Source organism: Colletotrichum truncatum (genome assembly GCF_014235925.2).
Source record: "Colletotrichum truncatum strain CMES1059 chromosome Unknown Contig_0011, whole genome shotgun sequence".
Lineage (NCBI taxonomy): Eukaryota > Fungi > Ascomycota > Sordariomycetes > Glomerellales > Glomerellaceae > Colletotrichum > Colletotrichum truncatum.
The window spans coordinates 695618-723174 of record NW_027222408.1 but is presented as its reverse complement, the minus strand read 5'-3'; the positions used below and the strand labels follow the sequence as shown (position 1 = coordinate 723174).

At 48.4% G+C, this 27557-nt stretch overlaps 8 protein-coding genes across 8 annotated transcripts; 1 reads left to right on the top strand and 7 right to left on the bottom strand.

Annotated features, from left to right (window-relative positions):
• Positions 1 to 1578: 1578 nt before the first annotated feature.
• CTRU02_214543 (uncharacterized protein) lies at positions 1579 to 2388 on the bottom strand (the record flags this gene model as incomplete). Its single annotated transcript, XM_036730452.1, has 1 exon — positions 1579 to 2388. One exon carries the CDS (start codon positions 2386 to 2388, stop codon positions 1579 to 1581), a length of 810 nt encoding a protein of 269 aa, XP_036577908.1.
• Positions 2389 to 7412: 5024 nt separating this feature from the next.
• Positions 7413 to 9448, bottom strand: CTRU02_214542 (major facilitator superfamily transporter; the record flags this gene model as incomplete). The annotated part of the gene is made up of 5 exons (XM_036730451.1): positions 7413 to 7638; positions 7695 to 8127; positions 8176 to 8426; positions 8485 to 8766; positions 8823 to 9448. 5 exons carry the CDS (start codon positions 9446 to 9448, stop codon positions 7413 to 7415), a joined length of 1818 nt encoding a protein of 605 aa, XP_036577907.1.
• A 2174-nt stretch (positions 9449 to 11622) lies between these two features.
• On the top strand, positions 11623 to 12833 carry CTRU02_214541 (alpha beta hydrolase fold protein; the record flags this gene model as incomplete). Its single annotated transcript, XM_036730450.1, has 2 exons — positions 11623 to 11852; positions 11915 to 12833. 2 exons carry the CDS (start codon positions 11623 to 11625, stop codon positions 12831 to 12833), a joined length of 1149 nt encoding a protein of 382 aa, XP_036577906.1.
• Positions 12834 to 14042: 1209 nt separating this feature from the next.
• On the bottom strand, positions 14043 to 15610 carry CTRU02_214540 (tap domain protein; the record flags this gene model as incomplete). The annotated part of the gene is made up of 2 exons (XM_036730449.1): positions 14043 to 14979; positions 15006 to 15610. 2 exons carry the CDS (start codon positions 15608 to 15610, stop codon positions 14043 to 14045), a joined length of 1542 nt encoding a protein of 513 aa, XP_036577905.1.
• A 1395-nt stretch (positions 15611 to 17005) lies between these two features.
• CTRU02_214539 (uncharacterized protein) lies at positions 17006 to 17493 on the bottom strand (the record flags this gene model as incomplete). Its single annotated transcript, XM_036730448.1, has 3 exons — positions 17006 to 17103; positions 17178 to 17293; positions 17360 to 17493. The coding sequence occupies 3 exons, from the start codon at positions 17491 to 17493 to the stop codon at positions 17006 to 17008; spliced, it is 348 nt and encodes a 115-aa protein (XP_036577904.1).
• A 4503-nt stretch (positions 17494 to 21996) lies between these two features.
• Positions 21997 to 22573, bottom strand: CTRU02_214538 (uncharacterized protein; the record flags this gene model as incomplete). The annotated part of the gene is made up of 2 exons (XM_070206260.1): positions 21997 to 22032; positions 22091 to 22573. The coding sequence occupies 2 exons, from the start codon at positions 22571 to 22573 to the stop codon at positions 21997 to 21999; spliced, it is 519 nt and encodes a 172-aa protein (XP_070060034.1).
• A 478-nt stretch (positions 22574 to 23051) lies between these two features.
• Positions 23052 to 24959, bottom strand: CTRU02_214537 (dual specificity phosphatase; the record flags this gene model as incomplete). Its single annotated transcript, XM_036730446.1, has 2 exons — positions 23052 to 24804; positions 24862 to 24959. 2 exons carry the CDS (start codon positions 24957 to 24959, stop codon positions 23052 to 23054), a joined length of 1851 nt encoding a protein of 616 aa, XP_036577902.1.
• An 804-nt stretch (positions 24960 to 25763) lies between these two features.
• CTRU02_214536 (endoplasmic reticulum protein) lies at positions 25764 to 26913 on the bottom strand (the record flags this gene model as incomplete). Its single annotated transcript, XM_036730445.1, has 4 exons — positions 25764 to 26317; positions 26373 to 26596; positions 26756 to 26771; positions 26844 to 26913. The coding sequence occupies 4 exons, from the start codon at positions 26911 to 26913 to the stop codon at positions 25764 to 25766; spliced, it is 864 nt and encodes a 287-aa protein (XP_036577901.1).
• Between the last annotated feature and the right edge of the window lie 644 nt (positions 26914 to 27557).

Genomic DNA, 27557 nt, shown 5'->3' with positions numbered 1-27557 from the left:
CTATTTACTCGGATTCCGAGGGCGACCGCGGAAGCCGGTTAGCTAGTTAAGCTCCGTGTTAGCAACATTTCCAGATCTCAAGTCCCCGGTACATACCCAGTCGACTAATTTAATCATCTCCATGATGAGGTTGTTCCGCGAGCAAAGGACATCTGAAAAAACTACTAAACACAAGCTTTTGTGCACCAACTGGAGTCATCTGGTATAGGAGTTTAAACGCATATTATGAGTTCACTGTCAGATACGGCTTTTATGAATGTTATCTTCGCCGGCTTGTGGTCCGATGTCATGAGATTAGTGACTCTCAGAATCCCGGTGTTGATAACGGCTCAGTCCCTAACGGCCAATCTGATCTCTCTGTCAATTTGCTACCATGCTTGAGCCCCGCTATTCTGCCAATTATGGATTGGTATGTTCCAGTCAACTTCACAGAGTTCCAATTGCCTGCAGGGCTGTATGTTACGTTATACGAGATGAGACGATGCAATGGAGTTGCCATTCCCAATGCCGACCTCGAAATAAGAATGAGAATTCTCGCAAGTCTGCTCCCCGTTGGAATTATGTCTCTGGACTCGATCTGGGTTCCACTAGGCCTAGCAACTGCTTCTATTTCCTGTAGTACGGGAGACTTTCTAGGTTCTTTGTACTCGTAAAAGACTGCTTCGGAGGGATTTTAGTAACCCTGAAGGATGGTTGAGCATTCATACTCAGGACGTGAAAGAACATGCTTCCGATGCCATTCTGGAGGTATGAAAGCAATCCGGAAAGAGAGACCCTAGATCTCTTCTCTCTAGTGGAGGCGAGAACTCCACTAACGTAAACTCAGTGACGACGTGTCTCCATGATCTGAACCAGGTCAGTGGAAGATCAGACGCTTGTTTCCACTCCATACCAATGAGTTGTTAACTGCAGGCATCCACACTTGTTTCGATTGGTTTTGAGTAAACTTTCAACGTATAGGACCAATGCCATTGCCAATATGCTTCCTGCAGCTCTTTCCTTCGAGACAGGGCTATTACGCTCTTTTCGAAACTATTAGCAGGGAAATTGTGATGTGGTCAGTCTCTCAAATTAGAAGAATGGTCTACTATCAACTTGCTCAAGTGAGACGACTTGTTTTACAGATAATTTATAGTCGTAACCAGCCTCAACAACCGTGCTTTGTGTTTGACAAACTTCCTCGGCTCCCGCAGTGTTGGGGACAGACCCTAACGCCCTCTCACACAATTTAACCAACAGTGACGGAATAGAACCTTTGGCAAACTGAGAATTACACGGATTTTAGTACCGCAAAACGAATAAAGGAAGATTAGCTGTATCACACAGTCTCACAAGATACATGGTTTGTAGCCACTCACAAACTTGGCAGAGTCTTTCACAAAAGTAATGCATATTATTATTAGATAACTAAATTAAGTCGGATAACCAACTTATGGGAAAAGAGCTAAGGTCCACTGCAGGTTCACACCATATGCCAACCACCTTCGACGACATCCCTGCCAAGAACCACGTTGGTACCCCTAAGTAGACATGTGAATTCCATTGAAAAGGCCACTCAGAGGTCGGATGTGGCTATCCTTACTTCTTGTCGAAAACGACGAAGTGAACAATGTGGCCCTGGATGACGTAGGAGTTGTGGGCGGCATGGCCGACGAGGCCGTTGTAGATGTGGGTGGTGACGTCAATCAGCTGGGGGTTTGTGCCCTCAGCAGTAGGAAGCTCCCTCCACTTAAAGGTCCAGGAGATGCTTCCCTCCTGGGCCGTCGTATCAACCAACTCAAGAAAGACCTGGTTATAGGAAGGCTTGATGTCGTAAGTAGCGGGCGCCTCAATCCTGGGGATCTGCGCCGTAATGCGCAAGACATGGGGAGGGGCAGGAAGGAAGTTATTAATCGGAGTCAGGACGCTTCGGGTGGTGGTACCCTCCTCCTCGTTGTCCTTGCCCCCTCTGATGACAGGGGGCGGTGCAAAGCCAGTGTACTTGATCTCGATGGGGAAACTGCCGTTGGCGGTCTCGATCTGGACAGTTTTGTTGTTGAAGTGCTGCAGAGGCAGGTTGATCGGGAAGTCAAGGGAGATATCGAAAGACTTGTCCCCCTTCTGGGCGGGGACACCACCGGCGAAGTCGCGGATGGAGAAGCTCAGGCCGCCAAGCAATGTCTCCTGCTGGAAGAAAGGGGTGAACCAGACCTTGGGGATCTCGCCCCTTGCCCCGAGCACGAGCTTGCGGTGGTTGGTATCGTAGACGATGGAGATATCAGACTCCTTAACGGGGACAAGGAAGGCCATGGTGTCAGATGAGCTTGACGTCAACGAAGGTGAAGATTCTTGAGGGATTTGGGCAGGTTTGCGGAAAGGCAGGTTTGTGATTGAGTTGATGAGAGTCATGGTAGATCTTTGTGATGCGGAGACAGGTCTGCTTCTTATAGCATAGAATGTGAATATCAGAAAGGGCTTGCCTTTACAATAAGTACCGGTGGGAAGATGCTGTCGATGACTTCTCGAGCTGACATACCACGGAACACACTGTCGCTGAATTCGTCAAAAGCCACCTCAATGGCGCTCCAGTCAGAGAATGCGAGTGACCAGACACCGAAACATTGCAACTCGGTGAGTGGGATGTTTTTGGCTGGTATTTCAGCCAGCCACGTTTCCAGGGTTTCGGTCGTAGGAATGAGGCCATGATCACGGAATCACCATCCATCAGTGGTTGAAATGAAGGATCGTGTCGTATAAGGCAGATCGCAACCGACAACACATAGACGCCTTCTGTTCCAGCCATCCCGGTTGAAGGCACAACTTGTGGTCTGGGCTGCAGCCGTGGCTTGGCTTCACTAGTTGGGCCATCTGCCAAGCACATGTTCCCCGCTTGCACGCGGGGAGAGAGAGACATACGCGGCCCGTCTTCAGCTCCCGTCTCTACTTCCTGTTCCTGAATGCTCTAAACTCAAAGGATTGCGCAATTCCGACGAATGAGGATCTATCTGGCACTTTGTGGCTACAACTGGGTCATCATGCCATTCTGTAGAATGGTGGTTAATTGAGGGGTTTGAGACATCAGCCACTCGGCTAGAGCATTGGAGGTTCGGCAGTGGAATCCTACCCGCGATGGGACTCCCCGTATACCCAACACTTCTTAGGCAGCTCACGGCAGTTTTTTGATGCCATGACGATTTCGTGGCTGAAAGGTCACTTTATCGAGGCAAGCGATCAGCATATTTACGAAAAGGTGAGTAATATAGCTGGAATGAGAGAGGCAGAAACCCTAATACCTTTTCATCGAATTCATTAATACACACTCTTCAAACTACTTTGCCAAAGGAATATTGGCTTTAGAGACGCCTATTTTAAGCAGATACAATAGCCGTGGCCTTTGTCGCTAGCAAACACTTATTATGTATAAGGGGAAAGATGAGACCTGCTGAATTGATAACGAGCGGCCTGGCCCATGTGGCTACCGGCTACCGGGTGCTGCCTCCAGAGCCTGAGACATTGTCTTTCCTAGCGTTCCCATGCCTCCAGCCATGCCGCATCCGTCTAGTATCTAGAATGCTCAGTTTCTGAACTGGAATATGTGGCTAAGCTATTCAATTATCTATGTGTTTTGGTATCGTATAATGAATGAATTTGAATGTCCTTCGCCGGTAGTGTTGTAAAGCAGAACCCAAGGATAGCCGCCTTGCATATTTAGCCTAGTTGTGGGAACTCGAATCACAACGATACTGAGGAATAATATAGGGGCTTGGTTGACCAATGGGAGCACATTAAGCTCAGTCAGATATTCAGGCCGTGAAGTCTATCAGAAACGTTAAGCGTGTAGCCCTCGCGGCACACTTTGAATTTTCCCTTGGTCATTGATGCCTCCGGCCTCATTAAAGAGAATAGTTCAGTTCTCGCGGCTTATCCACGAAATCAAAAGTTTCCCCAACGACATGGCCGAATTGGCAATTCAATTGGACCACGAGAAACAGAAGATCAGCCTCTGGTCGTCTCATGTGAGCGTTCATACGCGCAAGCAGCTGGCTCAGACGGCCCAGGGTACGGGCGACTGCAAAGACGCTCTCATTTGCGACATTAAACGGTGTACAGAAGGAGCTGTCAATTCTCTAGAAACAAAAAATCAAACTCGCAAGTGTTTGTATACTGGATGCGGCACGTCAGAAGCTTCCTATCTCGTTTCATCTGATAAACTCCCTTGGCATGCAGGCCACGGATGATAGAGATCGTTGTTTTGCTATTGCGGGCATATCTGCCGAGCTCTGGACACATTTTGTTGACTATTCAAGGACCTTGGAACAGGTGGTGTCACAAGCTGGTCCAATGAGCATAATGGAAAGTCATCAGATACCGAACTTTGAGGGTTTGTTCGGATGCCTTGGATGATTGTCCATCCATAACAATCCGGAGTGCATCTTTGCACATACCGTCTTGGGTTCCTAACTTCTACTCGGATCAGCTTAGAGGTATTGCTTTCAGCCCTCACTTTTCGACAAGCAGTCTTCGCCGAAAAAAAGACTTTATGGAGGCCGAAATTCAGATCATTGTTGAAGATCCAGATGGAGGGCTGCAACACCCAATAACGCCGAGCCCTCCCTATCTTTATCACAAGGGGTGCTACCTTATTCCTATCATGGCATCTAATATGACACAAAGCTAAACATTGGCTTATGTTGCTAATCAAGGAATAGGTTAGAGAACTACACATGAAAGCCTCTGTCTTCGACAAAATCAAAGCAATGATGCCCCTTTCGGATATGGTCAAGGCCCAAATGTCCAAGCTCCCGAGAGAAGAAAATGACCATTTGAGCGCCCTTCGAGCGGGATGGGATGATGCACATGACTTAGCCATCAGAACTCCATCTTTTGTTCACCGAGCCCGACTGCTTGCAGAACCACATATACGGGACCAGAACGTTATGTCAGGGGCAACGTTCAACGCGTTTGGCGGACTCTGCTATATAACCGCATTGAAGTAGCTTCATCCTACGAGTGAGAATCAGACGATAGCTTTGGGATGTCTTTCTGCTATTGGTATCTGCTGCTGAAGCTATTTTGTACAAAGTTATACCACCAGGACTTTGTTCGCTTCATGACGTACTGGATGATCTTGCGACCTCACGCTTATCCTTTCAAGAACACATTTGATCAAATTTATGGGAGTCGATGTTTCTTTGTTTCTGAAGGCGGTCGACTTGGTTGGGCCCCAGCACATGCCCGTTGTGGAGACTCTTTGGCCATATTACAAGGTTGTCGAGTCCCATCTACTACCAGGCTTCAGGGTGATGATACTTGGGAGTATGTTGGTGGGTGTTACATTCATGACTGTATGGGCGGAGAGTTTTGGAGACTTGGGCAGTCGAGTTGGTGCTTCTGTCGTTTTGCTTAGGTTTTTGATACGGATGAATACGTCTCGGTCTGTGATTAGTTTAGCAGTAGAATCAGGAAACACGGCGGGATCAAATAGTTAGCCACATTGAGATTTCACGAGTTTAGGTTACGTAAAACTCTCGCAAACAACCCTATTTTAGCGCACTTGCTTCAATCTCGTGTCTCTTGGTATTTAAAGCCTAGTTTTGGGCCTACTTCTAGACTTGCCGTGAGGTAGACATGGCCTGGAAAGTGTCGTAACTTTAATCAAATGGGAAGTATACTTTAAGTTGTATGGCAATATGCTTGGGTGAACTAGGTACGGAAACTGAAAGGAAGAAACGTACCATTCCAAAAATACCTATAGTGTATCGCCGAAAGCTCATCCTTTATATTACCATTTTGTTTCTTAGGAGCTAGCAGCCTTGGTTTCCTGCAGTACGTTCGACGTTTGTTAATCGACGTCCAATGATTAAACCACATGCAGCTCGTTGTAACCTGCAAGCAATTTTGATTATTGTCTTCCTAATTGCGTCTATTTTATGAGAACAATCGTAGCATTTTTAGACTCGTTTGTACGGAGATAAAACCGATTTTTATTCTTTGATGTAATCTAACGCTCAAAACTCTCCTCCGTAGTTGGGCGTTATGTTCGAAGTATGGGTTAATGGTCGGCATCACTTTGTGTGATTGGCCGCTCTGTACCCGCAGACTAACAACTAGCTACTTATGCTAAGCTTGGTTGACGGGTTGATAAGCTTCTCTGAAGACCCTAGGATCAAGCAACAATGGCATTCCTCCGTAACTCATCATTCCTGGAACGGTTTGCTAATCCTCCTCCTTGGCAAGCCCGTAATCCGGGCGTTCAGTGCTTCCGGCGCAGTGCAATTTTACCTTTCTTATGAAAAGCAGAGCAGCCTCTCCTATGGGCCTCTACATCCTAGGATTCATGGTCTAAGAATGCGTAGCCATTGTAGTCATGCCTGACACAGATCGAATGACCAGACCACTTACTTGACCTACCAGAATCCCCTGTTTCCGGGAATAGTTGGCTGGCTCCAAGCTTCAGCGTCTGAATCCCGGAACATGAATGAAAAATTCGATTGGTAATATCCTAGGAGCTCTGCATTTCCCGGCAAGCTCGTAAGGTTTGCATTATACTCGTCGTTCTCACCCCGCTTACCGCAGGCAGAATTATCTAAGCTAAAAGCAGCGACACCGAGGCGAGGAAGATGAGGCAACTGCATTTGGATTACGAATCAAGGCTGAACGGGACGGAAAGGTTTGGGCTGGCTGGCGATGATATAAGCATCTATGAGCAGGGGCGCGGTCGTCGGGTTCTGCAAAGCTGAACACCTAAATTAACCTTGGGATCCAAGAAACTCGGCATTTATTCTGCCCTCTCTCAAGCATATCAGTGCCAAAGGAAGCGGGGCAGCTCTTGGCAATCGAGTAACTCGACCAGGATGGACTCATATGCCAGACCTTTGTTGGAGACCCAAACCCCCCTTAATGCCACGGGGCATTACGGAGGCTAGAGATCAATGCCGTTATCTTTGTATACCTACCCGACCTCTTCACTCTGTACAGCACCTTGACACCGAAACAAACACTGTGGAGTGCCAGTTTACAGCGACAAAGTGGATGTGGAAGATCGTCACTGAGCCCGAGGCACGCTAAGTGGTGTTTAAAATGTTGTCCAATCTCTATATCATTCGTCCAAGTGCTGTCTCCCCGCTGCCCTAACTCATAGTAGTTTCCGCTCGTATTGTAGTAATTTTCTTCCATTTAAACTCTATTTGCCATAGTCCATACTTAAGGGCAGTTTAATTACAGCTTTTATTCAAAGAGAAATAGTGTTGAAATCTCTTTAGTAACCGATCCAAGATTTGTTGAAAAAGAACTCGTTCGGTGGTTTTTACTAGACTTGGTGAAAATCGCGGATGTATTCACTTCCCGACAATCTTCTTCTCGTCTTTCCAAGCGGTAGACCGATTCCAGACCGTATTCTCTTAGGCAATTCCGAATACGGTAACCGTAGCATGTTAGTCCTTGGTGGCGAACCTGGACATTGATCGCAGCTTCCCGCCATAAAAGTACAAGATCCATACACCTATTATACCGAGTCCTGACAGACCAGCCAGAATCGAAACTCCGCGATCAACTCCAAGGTTAACGAAGAGCGGTCGGCCGAAAAGAACGCAGCCGAATGCCAAAGAGCTGCGGAAGAAATCGTTTGCAGCAAAAAGGCTCGCCGAGTACTTCGGGTATCTGCAAATTGGTGAGTATTCCTCTTAAGAGACAATCTTAACACGGGTAATACTCACGACACCGGGATGTAGACAAAGATGCATTGCATTACAATGAAGAGATTGGAGCTGTATACGGTGATGCCGATAACGCTGGCGATCCAGGGGTAATTCGGGCGGGCCGTCCAGGCAAAGATGAAGAGGCCGCCGGTAACACCGAATGAGGTAAGCATGGAAGGGACCATGCGAACCTCAGGTACGGGAAACCCGCATGTCCGGATGCGTGGATTGAGGTAGAATGCCAGGTAAGCAACGTACATGGCGATACCGATGGCGTTAGCCACGAAGATACACTGAAACACGATACCCATTTGGCCGACCGACATGCCGAAAATATCTTGGTACACTAGAGGAAAGACCTCGAAGTACGAGTAATATATTCCGTACACAATTGATGTGTAAACTTGCAAGAAGATCATGGCTGGATCCTTAAACGTAATCTCCATGGGTTCTAAGCAGGAATTAGTCGGTACTATCGCAGGGGTAATGGCAGACTTACTGAAAAGGGCTTCACCGACAACCTCCCTGAATTTGAGTTTCGCCTCGTTCATTTCGCTCTTGGACATCAGACGTTCATCCCCTGTAAGGCGACGCAGCCGTTGTGCACGCCTCAATAGAATATGGTCTTGGGACGTCTCAGGCAGAAAGAAGAGCATAATTACGAACATGAACGAGGCCGCCCACAAGGCCTCGAGGAGTGACCAACGCCATCCCATGACAGATACAGACCAACCAGCAATTAGGGGTCCCCTAGACAGTGTCCATGGTTAGTTGCGTACCGTGAATAAGGAGGAGAAAACCATCTTACAGAGCCGGACCGCACCACACGGCTGAAACCCAACCTATTAGCGCGTACGGCAGGTCGATCAAATCGTACATATCTCCCAGCGTTGCTCCACCCGAAGCCAAGCACGGTGAGCCGAGGAACCCTTGGAGGAAGCGCAACACCATAAGACCGGGATAGTTTGAAACCAGAACAGTAGGAATAGAGACCACGACGTAGAGGAACATCGTGATAATGTACACCCAACTGCGGCCGAAAGACGGGACCTCGCCAAGAGGGCTGAAGAGTAAAGGCCCAATACCATATCTGACTCTTAGATTAGCTAGCTAGACAGGGACTAGTGTTGTTCTGTCAAGTCTCACCCAAGGACGAACAGTGCTAGACCTAACGCAGACTGAGCGTGGTTGACTTCGAACTCTTCCATCACTCCATTCTGGGATGGGGTATAAATCGCTGACGACATGTATATAACAGAAGTGTAGAGGTAAAGAAAGAAGGTGATGAGGCCACGACGGAAATGGGACCAATTCAGCGGGTTATCCGCGTCATTGCTAGTATACCAGTCGACCAGAATAACACCATTCTCCATCCTCGGGGATATGGGTAGAGATGTTGATTCGTTGAGTTCTTGCTCGTTGTCGACCTTTGCGAGCTCCTCCGTGGACGGATCCGTCTCATCTCGTGTCTTGCTTTGGTTTGGCTTCATCGAAGAGGAAGCGGCATTCGAGCCACGGCCATTGCAGTCGCTGCTAGTGATGCCGTGTGGGTTAGATAGCTGACTCTCCTCCTCGTTGGACAGGTACGAAGAAGAGGATAGCTGCCCGGCATGAGCGTCAGATACCGGCTGTTCATCTTTCCCGTTAATGACGCTAAGCCACGCTTCTGGGAACTTGAAATCGGGCTTTTCCTCCGGATAGAGGAGAATCCTGTTGCGAGTGACTAAGCGCAGCAGCTGGCCCGCTGGGGATTCGCGTAAGAGAGAGGCCATGCTTGGCAAGGGAGGCTGGCATCGTGTAGATGAAATCTTCGGCAGCAAGCATCGCGTAGGTGAAGGTTTCAGGAGTAAGAATCGCGTAGAGACCTGTCTTGAGCAGTTGAGAATGGATAGTGTTCGGCTAGTAATTTGACGAATATGTAGAATAAAGTTGCTTTGGCTAAACTTTTACGCCAAATAGCGTCTGGAGTGCCTGAATGGACAGCTGATTTATATTATGTGTTTGGCTCTTTGCCAAGGGTTGCAGTGGAGAAGTGCTTACAAAATGGCAGCACATCTAGACATGTAAGGCAGCGTGTGTTGTTAAACCACGCCCTGCGGGTGGATCATGTATTGCCTTTTCTGGGTCTCATCAATTTGTAAAACAACAAGCTGCTCAAGTTAATGCTTAGAAATCAAAGAAATATTGCAAATGAGCAATCTAGTGGATTCTTCACTTATAAATCGACATGTTACAATATCTAATGTGTGGATCTGACGCGTAATGCGAGGCAGAGAGCGGATATGGGATATGGGCTATGGGCACTACATATGTCGTAGAATGTATTTGACTTATGCATACAACTGTTGTTCTCTATATTAAAGTGGCGTTGTCAATATCCAAAAAGTGAAACCACCAAACCGATAATAGAGTAGGCTAAGGCCCTAGCCCCCTACTCAGGGCTTTCAGTTTGATGTTGGATTGAAGCCTGCATCCGGATAAAAGCTAGTCAAAACTAGCTTAATTGCATTAATAGATTATAGAGAGCACTCGGCAGGAGTTCTGCACTCCATAAAGTATTAGCTCTAAGTTGTATTTTAAAAATGTAATCCTATTTTGCTTTCAACCCTTCAAGCGCCACTTATTTCATCCTTGTCGATTGAGTGTATTATCTCCTCCCAAGTTAGCCTCATATAGCTTCCAGGAACAAAGCACAATCGGCCTGATGTTCTGAGATACGGTCTACATAATTAAACTTCGGTCTCAGAGACACCCTTAAACTCCGATATCACTAGAAGCTCATGTGTTATTTGCCAGCATCGAGCCTAGCTAATGAAAAATTTTAAACGTTTGGTACAGTACTAGTACGTAGCGATAGACGTTGCGCATAGGCCACGACAGGAGCAACTCTTCTTCTAGTCCGTACACGCAGTATCATTTACGTTTATTTGAATAAATATTACTACCTAACGAAAGTTAGGACTTGAAGTTAGAACATTATTTAGCTAAACAAAATCTTTAGGAACAGGTGTGGGTTAGTAGTCACACTATTAGCTTTTAAGAACGATACTAGAGATTAAGGGAAAGTCACAATATAAGTTAAAAATTCTTCTATTCATTTTATTTAAATAGTTAATGAGTTTCGTGACGAAGCCGTACCTTTATGAGATGATTGAGAAATAAACGGCCTGAGTCTTACAGACTTGAGGTGGGTGCACGGGCTCATCACGTGATCCAAGCTGGTCAATCACAAAACATACTTGCTGACGCCAACACATGCATTACAGCAGTAATTCCATGGCCTTGTTATGATCTACCTCTAATTCGTCGTTGCGTAGTCATTCGATGGGAACGCGTTGTAACTGAAGCAAGTTGTTGCCAATCCCCAGTGCCTTCAAGAAACTGAAATCTGAGTTTACAAGTCATTGCTGCGTTCTCTGTTCGAGTCATTTGTTCGAGAACATAGGTACGTGCGTTAAGGCGACACCATCACGGTGTAGCCCTGCTCGCCAGAAATTTCCCGAAATCTGCAACTTTAGTGGGGTCAAACCGGAACTAACAATCCAGAACCCTGTCTTGAGAGCTTCAAATAGGCGATCATAGCACTGCTTAGTTTGTCTCCTTCAATAGCGTTTTGAGATTGACGAGCGTTCTTGATGGATTACTGCCCGAATCATGTAGGCAAATCGTCCTCCTAGCCACCTTTGGATCTCGTCGACATGCATGACGTCGTCCTCGCATTCTTTCGTCTAACAGAAGTCCGCTTCGTATTAGTATCGTACTCGGTGTGATCCCGTGATGGCCCAGAGAGCCGTTAATGCGAAACCGAAGTGCATGAGTATACAACTACCGAGCCGCTCCCACCATTCATCTTTCCCATTCCAACCCCGCTCGCTCCCTCCACCTGCAACCACACGAGCATCTGCGCAACCGAACCCAAAACTCGAACCTGTGCGTAGCTGTCACCATGGCCGACGATCAGAATAATACCACGACATCAAATCCAAGCGGCTCACTGCTCATCGAGCAGGCGCCACTGCTGTCAATGCTTAGATATGGGGCCACGGCCTATGCGATACAGAATCTCGTAGTAAAGCCAGCCATGTTCCTCCGCGACATCAAAGCGCATGTCATCCCGCCTGAACATCGCCCGGACTTTGTGAAAACCTATGAGTGTCGGCCAAATCTTCCTGTCAGGTATGCAGATGTTGAGCATGGCCTTCGTCTGGTTCAGGTTGTAGCTGACATGATGGTTCCAGAATTTTCTTTCCAAAGTGCTTTGACAAGACGTCCAAAAACACCTTACCTGTTCTGTTCACTATCCATGGAGGAGGATTCGTGCTCGGCACCCCTAATGACAATGATGACTGGAACGCAATTTATGCTTCGCTGCATCATTCCATCGTGATTGGACTAAACTACGCCAAAGCTCCAGGCAACCCCTTTCCCGGACCAATCTACGACTGTGAGGAACTTTTCCTTGCAGCGCTGAAAGACGAGTCTTTGCCTCTAGATCGAACTAGAGTCAGCTTGGCCGGTTGGTCGGCTGGAGGAAATCTATGTCTCGCGGTCTCTCAACGAGAAGCTGTCAAGAAGCACTTGTCTGCCATTGTTCCCATGTATCCATGTGTCGATCTTTCTATTCCGTCGGAGGAGAAGGCGAAAGCACGAAGATACAAGCCCGATTTGGGTGGCTTCCGCTCAAAGGACAGGGACATGCTACTTGGCATGGCGCCGGTATTCGATTGGAGCTACAAGGTTCCTGGCGACAACGCTCGCAATCCATTGCTGAGCCCTGCTTATGCCCCCAAGGAGGCTTTACCCAAGCAGATCTTCATGATTGGCTGTGAACTCGACCTACTCGCCCATGAAGCTCAAGTTCTAATTCACAAATTGGCCGGGCGTCCTGCCCCACCTGCGATTGTGGGCAAAGAGGAGGCCGCGGGTAAGGGTGAACTCATTCTAGATGACGAGAGATTCCATTTCGAAGTGTCGAACACGGACGGTAGCCGATACAAGTGGTTGCTGGTGCCTGACACCATCCACGGATTCGACCAAAACATTGGTGGACTCGTCCGTGATCCGGTTCTGATGGAGGATGCCGAGATCAAGATACAAAAGACAATCAAAATAATTGGAGAATGGGTTCTGCAGGCCCCGCCAACTACTGCTTCTTGATCTGTCAACAGAGCTTGCAGAGTTGGTCATATTGCATTAGTCTCCACGTACACGTATTTGGAGGCGTCTACTTTTGTATACCGAGAGGTCAGTTTTTGGTGACTGAGACAAAGGAGCTCTCTCCATGTCAATACCCCACTTGTATCTTTATTGTATGTCAAGTCTTTTGCGCGGCTGCTTGGCCTTTTGTTAAATAGGTATCTTTGAGTATTTATTCCATTGCAATGTTCATATTTCTTCATCTCCGCATGTGGGTGCCAAGTTGATGACTATCATACACTTCGTACTATCATCACGAACAGTAAGACCTTCCACTTACCTGGTACCAAGAACTCTGGATTGCCTTATGTTGAAAATGTCCCAAACATGACAGCGACAGCTCACTCTGCTCCTCAGGTACAGCAGCCGCACTTAAGCTGGCTGCTTTAAGCTAGTAAAGTGTCATCGAGGTGAGCCTTAGTTTGGGGAGCAATTCAACTAGCAAATGAGCCAATAAATGCGTTCGACCTGCTTTTTATACCATAAAACCACACCAACTACATGGGATGCAGAGAAAACCAACAGCAGCCCTTCGCACACTAACTGCCATCACATTTCTGTTAAGGTACCTTAGGAATCACCAGCATAGCAGCTAAACTAGCTTACTCGTATGTAAAAGTTGTCTGGGAGCGACCTTTCTGATTGCCTGAAACAACATGTGCTTGGCCAGCAGGCAGACAGGAAAACCTCGCTAGAATAGCAGCGGGCAGTATCGTTATGGTAGACGTACGGGATACCCGCGGACGTCGGTCTTACGAGGTTTACTTCCTCAGCTAAGATTTTGACTATTTTAAGGGCAACTACCATATAGAGCGTTTAGCAAGTGAAGCAAGTTGTTCGGGAGGTTGAGTAGTCTGTAGCTAGGATTGTATTTGGACTAAGCCCAGGCCGTTTATGGTAAATCTACTCTCTATCCAGACAAGTGAGAAAAGACCGACGGACGAGCAGCGGAGTTTGATGCTAGTTACGAAAAAAAAACTTGGAATGGAACAATATCGGAAATTTGGAAGAGTAATTGGTTCAATGGTGAAATACATCGAAGCTATTAATTGTGAAACTGGGACACTAGTGACTGGGCTTTTGAGAATCTTCTAAGGCACTTGAATCTCGTCATTTAGAAAACACTGAAGTGTTTTGTGCGCTTTTTCTTTTATTCAACTAACTAAATGATCAGCTTTGCGTAACTGTACCGGCTGGCGGAATCTTTAGGTTAATCAGGTAATCATCAACTACTCGTGACGCATCCCCTCGAAGAAGATAGCTTGTATGCCCGGATCCCTCTCGCAAAACCAAAGTGGCGTTCTGGAACTCTTCCATCATACCAGCAGCGTAGACAAAACTCGTAGCTGGATCAAAACGGGAGTGCACAAGTAACACCGGATTCTGCGTCCCTTTAACATTCAGTGCCGTCCGCGGGTTGGTGATCTTGACAGGATACCCAGTACAGTCGATCACACGGTGCCAGAACTCCCCCATCCCAGGAGTAACTGTGAAAGAACGTGTCATGTCCGCGACGCGTTGGACTTCGACATGGTCTTTAGCCGCGAAGAAGTGGCCGTCTTGGCACTGCACGTTCGTGATTGATAGCGAGCGAGAGTCGGTAAAGGTATCACCTGAAAGAAGGCCTGGGGTGAAGAATGATCCGTTGCCTGTGGCTCCCAGTTTGAGAAATTCTGCAAAAGCTGGGCGGTCCTGGGGGAACTCCAGTGTAGACCGAGCAACGCCCAACACGTCGGATACCGTAGCAAGGGGAACGCATCGTGTCTTGATGGTCCCGTCACATTCGGCTGCCTTGAGTTGTCCGGCACCAGCGACCTCGATGACTTTGTTCCAGGTCTGCCTTATATTCTGGCCTCCCTCACCGCAATTAGTACCATTGGCTTCGCAAAACCTGAAGAATGCTTGGATTGTCGCATCTAGCGATGTTGCTTGTGTCATGATGTTTGACGCGAAGGCGCCGGTATGCTGCAGCATTCCATCAAGAGCCATAGCTCGTATTGTCGATGGGAAAAGAGCTGCGTATTGAGCGCCTAATTGAGTTCCATAAGAGACACCAAAGTAATTCATCGGCTCCCCTCCAGTAGCTGCTATTGCATCAGTAACTCTCATATAAAGTAATTATGAAATTATCACTCACCGATCCTCACAGCCTCCATGTCCTTCGCTACAGATATTGTATCCATATTGTCGAATACAGGCCCAGTCATGGTTCGACATGATTCTCCTAGAGCCTTATTGTATTCAAACAATTTCTGAAAGCCTTCAGGAGTTGTTGCATCAAATGCACTGGGCTGATTGGCAAGGTTGGTATCGCACTTCTGCGGCGTACTTAAGCCGACACCGCGCGGGTCCATCCCGATAATGTCGAAAGACTGGCGTACAGCATCACTGATGTAGAGTCTTTTCGCAGCCATGCTAAGAACCATGCTCGACGCGGCGCCTCCTGGTCCACCAGGATTTACAAAAAGATTTCCAACTCGCTGGCCAGTTGCCGGTAATTTGACGATTCCCAGTTGAACTTTTGGACTTTCTGCCTGCGCATTATTGTGATCTAATGGCACCGAGAGGTTGGCACACTGTAGCTGTTGGGTGGCATTAACATTTCGAAACGGCCTAATGTCCGTCGGGCAAGCCGACCATTGAATCGTGGCGGGTAATTGTTGCTGTACTGGACCAACTGGCTGAGGAATCTTCACGGCCGCTGCAGCCGTGATGAATACAATGGCCCTCAGCAGCATCTGCATAAACCACGGGTTGTTCATTTTGGATGAAAATTGGCTGCACACCGACGTCTATGATGGCTGAGATGGCGAAACTTCACATACACATGAGGATTTACAATTAGCTGATCTCAGCCATACTTAAACAACTCAGAGTTATGCTAATATGATCCATAATATTGAATTTGCAAGGTAGCATACCACACCATCACGGTGTGCCTGAACAACTTTGAGTCAAGAAGCTCTGGGTCGACTTCGATAAGGTATTTTGGCTCCTAGGATTCCCTCCATTTTTGTACAGCCGCAGTGTCTCGTGCGCGTATCACATCTGAATTCGACAAGAAAACCCGCCTGATTGTGAGACGAAACAGTAAGATGAGAGGGGCTATTAAAGTTTTTAGGCTTGTTCAGGCCAACCATCCCACCGGTTTGAGCGAACGTGTAAGAAGCTAGTCGGTAGGTCAGAAACGGACAATGTTTAACCAATCACTGCCTTGGGCGTACTCGTGCACCTATGCAGTGAAAACACGACCATGACGGGTGGCTTCGCGGATTCCTGTCGCAGCATCGGTGCGGCAGCCTCGTAATGTTGAGGTAAAGTTTCTATCGCGGCCACGCCCGTGATCGGCCGGACGGGTCCCCCACAAAGCCGAGCTTCGGCGATTTGGTTTACGCGGAAATAACCTCTTTCAAAAACGGAAAAATACTTAGAGCTAGCAATCGTTTATTCTCGGTTTTTGCCACCCTTCACATGGAACAAGCCAAAGTTATGGGTGATCAACTGGTATCGGTAGAAAGCCACAGCTCTGCAGCTTTACAATTTTATAACATTGCTTGACTCTATGAACTGCCCCAACTGAAGAGTCGCCAAAGCATCTGCAGGCCACAGTTTTGACGTACCTTAGCATCAATTCCGACTCAGACACCGACAAGGGCTCTTCTGTCACTTCCGCGGGGTTTTCAGTACCCGAAAACACCGCAAGCACTTCTCTGACATACAACAGTTGTCCGAGGAATCCGCTAAGAACACATGACTCGCTAATCTAACGCGAAGTTGGATTGCCGTACCCCATAAATCATTCTTTGAAGAATAAAAGACAGGAATTGGATTTCAAACGATGTTTTATTAGTTTAGATATAGTATCAAAGACTAGTGGAGGAAAAGTAAAGACAGGAGTGTTTCCCATTTGATTACATTCTTCACACCAACATGACTAACAGCTGCTTCATCGTTACTTAATAATTATAGTGAAAGCTTTTGTATTTTTTATGTAGTCTAAAAATGAGCTTCAACAAGGTAACGACTGTCAGTCATTGAAGAAAGAGAGAAAAGCCAACAAGAATACAAATAGTGGCTCTTTACCGGCACCCGACACTCGTTCTGGTAACATTTCTATCTCAAATACAATCCTCTTACCACATCTTGATGGACCCCTTGCCAACCCTGTCTAAGCAGCTTCCGCGAAGAGATAGCTTCTGGCTGGCGCCGCTGCATCCCTTGTTCTGGTAGACTAGTTCCAACTACATATTAGCCCAGAATTGCGTCTCAAAAGTTCAAAAAGAATAATACGAGAGTGAGACATACGGTGAACTTGAGTGAAGATGCCAGGGTTGTAAAAAAACGCGCCAGTCTGGTCATCAATGTCATAGCACCGACCAGAGACGGGGGCAGCATGGTAAAGAATGCCTGCGTCATTTTGGCTATGGTTTGAAGATACATCAGCTCATATTGATCTTTGAGTTCTCAAAGGAGTATCACAGCCTTACCAGTCGGCCATGTTTCTATATTGGTTGAACTTGACCTTGCCGGCTCTAGCCTCGATGGCACTGTTGCCCGCAGACGGTAGGGCGAAAGCGGTAGAGAGAAGGGAGGCAGCAAGGCAGGCAATAGAGGTCTTCATTTTGGATGTTGATGTGCTCAAGCTTTGGGTGTTTAGAGAATATTCTTATGGTTGGTGTATAGCTATGATGTTTGCTGGTGTTATTGCTGATGATGATGAGGGTGATGAGTTTTCAAGTCCTGTTAGTCGGCGGCGGTGTCAGCCTTTTAAATTCATTTTTGGGGCTTTTTGCACACTTTCATTTGGTAATGAATAGTTCCTATGCTATGGAATTGAGTCTCGTTATTTACTCGTGTTTCCATTATCTCAACCATTCGTTGCCTCGCATATTGCTCGTAAGTGGTACAAAAACACAACATTGCGACCGGACCAGGTCATCAGGAAGTTCCCTTCGCATTAATTGAGCAATTTCATTCGCTCGCTCGGACTTTTTCAAGTTAAGCGCCGTGAGATAAGTGTAATTATCTAAGTTAGCCATGGAGATGATCAGGCTACAGACGACACAGTAGTGGATTGAAGAGGAATAAGCCCTGGTGCACAGCCTCACCAAGTACCTTGTAGACGGCGTAATCAATCACTGTAACCTTTCACTACGATCAGCCTTGTGCCTATTACTGCAAGTCCATAATTGGTCCATAGTGCGAGATAGTTGGTTTAACAAGCCTCTCTTCATGGCGGTACGAGAATTTTGGTGCCGCAGATCAATCCTCCGTCTACATACCAAGTCCAACCATTCGTTCAGAGTCCGAGGTTCGGAGGTTATACGGGATTCCTTTGGAACCTGCATCTAATTAAATGCTTCCATCATCACGCGCAGAAGGAGCGGAGACAAGAATCAAAAAGTTGCCTCCCATCACCGCTCAAGTCAATCAGATGAGCCCGTGAAATGATAACTGCTTGAGGTAATCGGTTCGGGTGTTGTAAGTCCGCTTCAGTCTAAGTCGAGGTTCTCCCAGGTAGCGGATGCCTCGGAATTTTGACGTTACAGAAGTATCTCCAGTGAATGAATTCGTGGTCCACTGTAAGCGAAGTTGCCAGCATTTGCCTCTCGGTCCTTGGGGTTAGGTTTGTTACCAACTTTACAAGAAGAGAAAATTATGTCTGAGTCATCGCAATGCGAAAGCGTGACAGGCAAAACCTGATTGAATCAACGAGAATAGCATACTGTCCGAGCTGTGTGAAGTCACAGAACCCGCTACCGGTGCCTGTTGCCTATCCATGAAAAAAGGGATAGTACCTCAAGTCCATGGATATGTCATATGTTTGACAACAAGCTTCCCATAATATTGCAGAAGGGTCTTGCTACCTAGCACTAAACCCCCTTCTGCTGATACTCAGTGGATGTTCCAGTTCCAGCATTGAAAATCTCCCAATTACGCTTTGTACCTAGTAAAGTAAACGTTGATGACGTTTAGAAAATCTTCAGAATCATCGAAACCGTTTCTTCTCAAGGCTTCTTTCTCACTCTCTGCTTTCGCCTGTCTCAGTTCGGAGACGCCCTCAAGGTCAAAGGAGCAGCATCGCTCACATAGTCCTTTCAACAACGGTAAGGGGGGCAATATTTCATCAACGGCTGTCCACCAAGCTTGTTGAAAACTTTCTGCATCATTTCCAACCTTCTTGCTCCACAGATAGTAATGAAACATGAGGCTATCGAGTTGTTCCTTATAGTTAGCATCATCGCTCTGCATCAGCTCAATCTCAGAGCTCGATGGTGAACAGAACGGTAATATTTTCCCGTTGCTTGTGGTCTGTGGCCAACTATTCCGTCTGCAACATGTATGCGCCATTCCCAGTCGTTCAAAAAGTTCCAACCGGCATAATTCTCTGGCGAGAGTTATTTGATCGTCAACGCCGATAGCCCATTCCTCAACCCATAATTTCAAGAGTTTCAATCGGCCCTTTCCCTCGGTGCACCTATTTTTACGAAAAGCAGCATGGCAACGCAGCAAAACGTGCACTGGCGTACATCCACAGGAGGAGCAGAAACAGCGGCAGCTATCTGTTGTTGCGTGGAGGTGCATGGCAGCCAGATTTGTGGCGATGACTTTGTTGCAATCGATCTCCTCATAGACTGCGGACGCGGATCGGTAACCAGCGAGGTAGAAAAGAATGTTCGGCCACAATTCTTGCGCATCGTTCGCCATCTTTGCACCGTGGCTAATAAACCATTCTGCAACTTCACGTATGCCGCAGTATCCATATTCCTCTTCATATCCGGAGAGGAAGGATAAATGCTTGATGTTGAATGTCAGTGGCGTTTCTCCGGCGGCATCCTGCACATCAACATCTAAAAACCCCGCGTCGAAAATCAGATCAAGAAAATCTACTCTTAGCAGACAAGAAGTCGGGAAATGATATGGTAGAGCCATGCAGCAACAATCGAGCTCATCGGGAATCGTTGTCTTTTTCTGCAACCGATTGTAACCCGCAGATGCTTTACCATCCATGAAGAGATTTTCTTCAAGTCCCTCCCGTGCCATGCTATATTCCTCTTCTGTAAAGGTCTCGTGAAATAGAGTGGAGAGAAGCTTTCGCTTAGCTTTCAATGCCGAGACAACTAAGGATTGGATTTCTCGGTTCTTGGACCTAGAGGCTCTACGAAGAAGCCAGTTTGAACCATGTACTTCAGGGCGATATGACAAGGGATCAAAGCCCGTAAATATAGCTTGTTTGGCTTTGAGAAGACAGCGCAAGGATTCTGTATCGCTACTTTCACATGCCGTGGCAATAGCTGGCCTTACATCAAAACCAAGCTGCATGAGACACTCCATACCTTTCGTCCATCCCAATGCAAGTTCGACGTAACTAAAGAAGCTTTCATATGGCTCCTTGATACGGTGGGCGGATTGTCTGCTCGAAAGTGTTAAGACATCGCCTTGAGATCGACGGAGGATGGCCAAAGCTAGTTCGTCATAACCAATAGCTAAACCCTCAAATGTTAGACATCGATTTCAGTTTGCTAATGAAGGGGTTTTCTTGCCCTCTGCGACTTCCAAGTGCCTACGCAGAAACTGTATTCTATATGTGCCCTTCAAGATCGTATAACGCCTCGTATTAGTAGAACGAAGGTCTTCGATCATACCATGCCTAACAAGGTCCTCATAGAAGGGCATTTTCGGGCCAAGGAAATCATGGTGACCAAACCCGTCATCTAGGAGTAACTGGCTTGCTGTTATATGGCGGTCACCAACAAGCAATTCACGTTGGTATCGGCGTCTGTTAGTAAGTAACCATCTCTAGCATTTGCTCCGAAATACGATTTGTTAACAGAAGAACGTACATTGAATAGGAGTCGCTCTCATGATCTTCCATACCCCCTATAACATAACTTGCCGCATTAGTTCTTGCATTGATATCTACGCCAGACATTATGATTGTATTCAGGAGCATATGAAGTTGTAATTGAAAGGAGCTCCATTGCTGTTTGAGCAGGATGATAAGATGGAATAGCTCCTATCGCCGTTAGAACGCTTTTGGAAATGTGAAACTAAATATCTTACAAATAATAGTGTGTATCCATCCTCGCCAACTTCATATCCAGAGAATCGCCCAAGGGAAACTTGTTTCTGAATGTTTCCGTTAAGAACCTCGAGATGTTGTGCCAGGCAAGGTGCCCAAATCAATCGATGGTCGTCATTGCTCTGTATTGCGTCATGATCAGTCTAATATGTCCGAAAGTAGGCATCATTTGGGGAGAAAGATTCAATTACCCAAGTTGCGCAGGATTCTGGGAGCATTGAAAATGCTTGGAAGATTGGCGATTCTGAGCGTTTTACGACTTTGGAGATTCTCAAAGAGGGTGTCACGCTCCATACCCCAGGTCCAGTGGCAGCGCCAAGAGCCATTTCGATAGTTCTTCCCAGTAGGGGATAGAAACTGGCACCAAAAGAGTAGGCCCATGATTGTTGTCCATTCTTATAATACTGGCAGCTTTCACGGTGCTCTGACCTCCTTGAAGACCTGAGTCTCAATCCCCAGATACTCGTGATTTCTGAAGTCGTTCTTGGCCGACAGCAACAAGGCAGAAAGCGTTGCCTTGTGTTGATCGAATTACCCCAGGCGTCCCTTAGAGCAGTAGGGCGACGCATCAAAGCCACCTGGGTGCTGATTTGAAGCAGTCGCTGCTCTTCGGCACTGCGGTTGAGAATACCTGAGATGCTCGTCCGTGAAGATGCCTCACTTGGACTTTCCGATCCCGTAAGGACAGCAATCAGTTGGTCGCGTACGTCTTGAAGCTCCTTGTTCATCCTACTTTCGCTTTGGCTTATGAGCCTCTGCATATCAGTACGTGTCATTCGGAACTGAGCGTTCATTCCTTCGGTCATGGCTGAAGTGTGCTGGTATATTGAGTCCGTCTTCTCTCCCAAGATATCGATGTTACTGCTGACTTGAGATATGCTGCGCTGCACACAACTAGTTGCAGTGATCATTTTATCACTGGAGATACTGATGGCCCGAAAGCCGGCAACCATCTCGTCGTGACTCGCATCGATGGCTTCTCGACTGTCTATATCTGACTCGACCAAAGCATCGAGGCGATCCATACATTCGTCGTGATGATTACTCGCCAAAGTCGAAGTCTGACCTAGTGTGGATCTTAGAACCGTCAGCTTGACACAATACGAATCCGCTATTAAACACAGAATATAACAAACCGAATATCAGCTTGCACTGCAAACCCCGCAATTTGCAGTTCCCCAACCATCTCCAAGTTGAGCTTATCAATTTTCTGAAGTCTGTCCAGAATAGAAGATTCCCGAGTCGTCGACACCACGGCATTCCAAAGCCGCCGCACAGGTTTATTCTTTGCTGCATCATAACCATCAACCAGCGGCTTCAGCATTCCTTGCGCTTCATCCAACGCTGAACGTAAGCCGTCAGCGCAGGTCGACAGGCGGGCAAGGATTGCAGAGTCGACATTGTCCACGGCGACGGACCCTGCGCCGAGGACGGAAGTGCACATGTACCGTACTCTTTCCGTGGATCTGTCGACATCGTCGAGCTGGGCGGCCGTCTTTCGCGGAATGTCGCGAAGCTCCCGGACGAACTTTAATGTGCCGAGCAAGGTTTTCGCTGCGACTTCCACCAGCTGGAAAGAGGCTGCGACGCTGCCCAAGATGGCCAGAGGGTCGGCCATTCTCAGTGTAAGAGCGAATGTGTCTTTCAACTTGATATTTCGCAAGGAGGCAGTAATGCAGCCAGATACATTCGTTCGGTTTCCAGAAAGATTAAAGTTAATCGTAAGGCAGAGGATGTCGTATGGAAAGATGCCCAGGTGGCGGACCCCCTCATCCCTAGAAAAAGTCCTGGAGTTGCTCCCAGGCTGAGTGGCTTGGCTTGCAGTTGAATATGCACTGTTCATAAACACGAATCACATCAAGCTGTCAGGCTTACTGACGTGGCGGCATTCGCCCAGCCAGCCTATGAAGGTCCGCCGCAAGGCATACACCACCCAATCCAACTCATAATTCACGTTCTAGGTTCCTCCTGGTTTGATGCGAAAAAAAGTAGTAGTACAATTATTTCTAACATCTAAGTTAAGCCATGCGCCCTCCGCCTTGGTATCACCAACAAAACACACATGTCAAGGTAACTGTTCAGACATGTTTCGTCGCCTAGTGCTTTACCTGTGTAGTCCCCTGTGCCGTAGTCCCGGTCGCGGTGTCAGGCGCATCCAACAGCTCCGGCCCGGGATCCACCGGTTTCGAGCTAGTCTGTTCTACCTCTTTCGTAACCTTTGCGACATCTACATCGTCTGCATCCAACTCTTCCTCCCCGTACGGCCCACTTGTCTTGACGCCCTCGAGGGAGTCGGTATCGTTGCCGTCCTTGATAACTTGATCCTTCACACTGCTGGCTCTGCTAACATCTGCACTGTTAGGGCTCTCATTTCGGAGGCCGAGATGCTTTTCGGCCGCAGGGTCTTCCTTGTTCCCACCCTTCCAGTCGGCCGGCTTCATCTGTGGCACCGGGGAATCAGCAGAAGGTTGGTGGACAACATCGCCTTCCGGAAGTCCAACCGCCTCGCTTCCCTCTTTGGCACTTTGGGTGTCTACGACCCTCCAGACGACAGAAATCTTATCGAATGCACGTGAACCCTTCCTGCTGGAACCCTTGATGCCATCCATCGCATCCCAATCAATCTCAAAAACACCGCTATCATCAGGTTCCCCATTTTGTTCCGGTCCGTTGCCCTCAAAGAAAATGTTGAACCAAACGTGAGCAACAGCAGTGACCATCGTCAGGCCCATTGATGCTGATGTACGGTTACGGCGCTCGACGGAGATGTTGACGTCGCTGTTGGGAATTCGGATCGGGTCTTTTGGCACCAGGATGACAGCCATACCACCGGGCTCTGCCTCCGAAGCATCGGCTTCCTTATTGGTCGAAGACGCAGCCGGCTGCGCCTCGGTTTCGCTTCGTTTTTGGCCCGGACTAGAAGTGGCTGGGTCCCTGATAAGGGAGGTGGTTTTGGCGTTGCGCAGCTTCTTAGAATCGCTTCGTGACGGCTTCAAGTCGTCTGCTTCTTCAGAAGCCTTTTTGTCGGACTCGTTCTTGTGTCCGCTGTTCGCATTGGTGTGTTCTGCCAGCGGCGCCTCTTCGGGGGCCTTTTCCACAGGTTTGACGCTGGCGCTGGCGAGATCAGTCACCATGCGCGCGACACCACCTCCACCTGGCGCGTCGCCCTCAACCACGACCCTCTCGCTTTTCTTGAACGTGTGGAAAACCTTGATCTTCTTCCCCTCGTCCTCAAAACCCTCGACGTCAAACTTGACTCCGCTCCGCAGGCCCCAGACGTGTATCTCGACAATCTCGACAGGCCGATCAACATACTTCTTCCCGCCTTTCGTCCACCGGTCCACGTAGGTTATCGTCCTTAACTGACTTGGAATCGAGACACCAGCACCGAATTTGGGCCGCATTCTCCTTTCGGTGAATCTAGTCAGCGCCTCCTCCGGCTTCCATCCACACTCTGAGATGAGGTAACTGCATGAAACCGTCCCGCTACGACCCTTGCCAGCCTTGCAGTGCACGACCACCACCCGTTTATTGTCGCCCTCGACATCCTTTCCTTCGTTCCTATCCACGGCACCTACACCGACATCCCCCTGCTCCAGATCGCCGCCATTGAGCCAGTTGCGCATGCTGGCCATGATCATGGGGATCAGCCGGAACGGAGGCGGATGGTGGTCGGGCCATGGGTAGTGCCTTACGCGACCGTAGACCTCTTCGTCAGGATATCCCGTACCTTCTGCGCGAAACTCCCATATCGCCCAGTTATCCTTATGCTTCGAGTCGAGGAATGTGACAAGTCGGTCAAGAGGGTTTCGGTAGGCTCGTTGGGGGTACGTCCCTGACGGCCCAGAACTGTACCACAAATATGAGAACCAACGGCGCCAAAGTGGCAGGAAAGTATCAACTCACGTTGCAATGATGTTGGAAGTTACGTAGCAAAGGTCTAAATCAGACTCGGCATGCCGCGCTCGTGGCCCTGCGACGATCTGTCGCAATAAAGAAGCCATGCTGGAAGAAACTTTGAATGCGACACTGGAAAGCGGAGCAAGGTTTACAACGGGGTCGCGCGCGCCAAGAAAATAAGAGATCGTTGCAGTGTGGTTGTTTAAATGGACAGCCCAGGGGGTAGAGTTTAGTCGAGGCCTCCTGACGTTTGTTCTCGGTTTCTCAGCTGCGCCTTGGTCGCGTGCAGCTCATAGAGCCTTGACGTCGGTGAGCGATATGGCAGGCGACGTCATTGATAGTGGGGTTTACTGGGGAGAGGCTACGCTACGCCACTTTTGGTGTGGCTAGGGCGTCCGTTTTCCAATTGCTTGGCAGCATGTGCTCAGCCCTCATGGTACCATCGCTACGGTATCACACCCACATCACCAACATGACTGATTTTGAAATCTATAATCTTGTGGATTTTAGTGTATTGTGCAAACAAACTAGTAGACAGTGACCAGAGCCAGAGAGCGGAACGGGAAACCTAAAATCATAGTGTAATGCAGAGAGCAACCCGGGGTACGTCCAGGTCCCACACTCGCCGACACTCCGATAGCCTGAATGAATCGTGGAAAAGCCGTTTGAACTTTAGCCGACCGTGAACCTCTCCACTCCTTAACTTTCCGTGTATCCTCAGCCCCACACGTTTCTTATAAACATCACCCCTTCCAAAGAAACATTCTTATCTTGGCTGGAGTTGCAGCCTGGCCCGTCGCATCGGCTGAGCCGCTATGGATATGGTATCGCGTAATTAAGACGTAAGCAGAGTGCAGAAAGAAGCCCGAAGGATTTGTTAAAGCACTCTGACCGCCTCGTTCATGTCTTTACGAGGTCTTCTTGGGGACGGAGGTGCCGCTAAGGTACCGGTTGGGGTCGGTGTAGGCGTAGAACTGGCGAGCGCCTCCCTTAACGGTATCCCAGGCCTGACGAGCGGCAGGGGGGGTGCCCTGGTTGCCGACGGCAGAGTCGACGCGAGACTCGAACAGAGCGAACGAGTTCTGGACGTGAGTGCTCTGGGAGAAGCGGGCACGAAGGAACGCAGTGTAGATGGCAATCAGAATCCAGGAACGGCGCTGGAAGGTGATGGCAGAAAGAAGGAGGCGAACCCAAAGGAGGATCTCCAGCGAGGAGACAACGGACATGGAAGCATCGTAGTACTCCTTAACGAAAGCGCCAATCTTGTCGGCAATGGGGTTGTGCGCATATTGGGGCTTGGCACTAGGAGAAGCACCAGCGGCCGGAGTAATGGGCTTAGGAGGAGTGACAGTGGGAATCACATTGGCGCGCGTGTAGGTAGCGACGTGGAAGACGGAGTAGATGGCGTAGGGGAGCATGGCCAGAGGGTACTGGGGGGAGAGAAGCCAGACCAGGGACATTGCTGCGGAACATGGTTAGAATAGGCCACCATGGAAGTGTGAACGGACGAGGCTCACCGAGATATTGGACATTCTCGTCTGCAATGAGAGCCAAGGGGCTTTGGGGGGTCTTAGCTCCAGCCTTGCTGCGGGCTCTCAACGTCTTGTAGACAACGATGCCGTAGGTAAGAGCGGCGGAGAGGAAGGTGAGTCGGTAGCTCCAGCGGGCAACTCTGCTGTAGTAGTTGAAGGTGAAGTATGAGAGGGAATAGCGAACAACGGAGATGATCAAAGTCAAGTGCCTGTATGCCTTATGATTAGTCGGAGTTGGATTACAGTGACGTTTCTGTCGCCAAAAAATCAAGCCATCGGGCTTCTCCACCCCGCGCCATGAATGTTCTCAAGAGTCGCAGGGAGAGCGAAGGACCTCGATCGGTTCAAATGGAGTGGTTTGTACATACCCGGCAAACCACGCAACTGTTGAAAAACGCGGCGGTTAGCACATCATCATGTAGCCAGATATAGATTGATGAGTATATGTGTACGTACACTGCAGCGTCTGGGCGAGGAGCAGAAGCCTCTGGGTCAGAGGGATGTTGGCGGGCGGAGGGGGTGCCATGGTGCGAGAATGTGAAACTGTCAAGGGCGCAATAGATGTTGAAATCCGGGATTGCAGTATTCGGTATTGGTATCGGGGGGAAACGCAGTGCGTCGAAGGAGCTGCAGTGGTGAGAAAACTGTCGTGTGAGGATTTGGTGATGATGCAGGAGTTGACTTGGGGGAAAGCTGGCCAGAATGCGCAAGAACTCGAGGTGATGGTGGAGTGGCTGGTCCAAAGGCGGAGGAGGTGGAGGGAAAATGGAGCCTGGACTGGGCAAGCGGTGGTCGGTGCGTCAGTGCGTCACTGTTTCCTTCTGCGTGCTCCTGTTTGGTCGGTTTCTGTGCTTTATTTTTTATTTTTATTTTTATTTCTTTCCTCCTCTGTGCGGTTCTTCCAGGGACTAGTCTAAGGTTAGGTGGGAAAACGAGGGAGGGGATTACAGCGCTCTACCGAAACAGCACAGCGGTTACGACAGCCCGATCGAATGAGCAGCAAAGTCCAGGGTTCTGGGCTGTTCGGCGGCAGATCTGCGGTCTGTGACGGACGAGGGAAGGGATTGGATATGGAAGCTCCAGATTTTATGACGGACAGAGACAGGGCTCATTAAAATGTCACATAGACGACACATTTGATCAATGCGACGGGACTCACATGTCATTTAC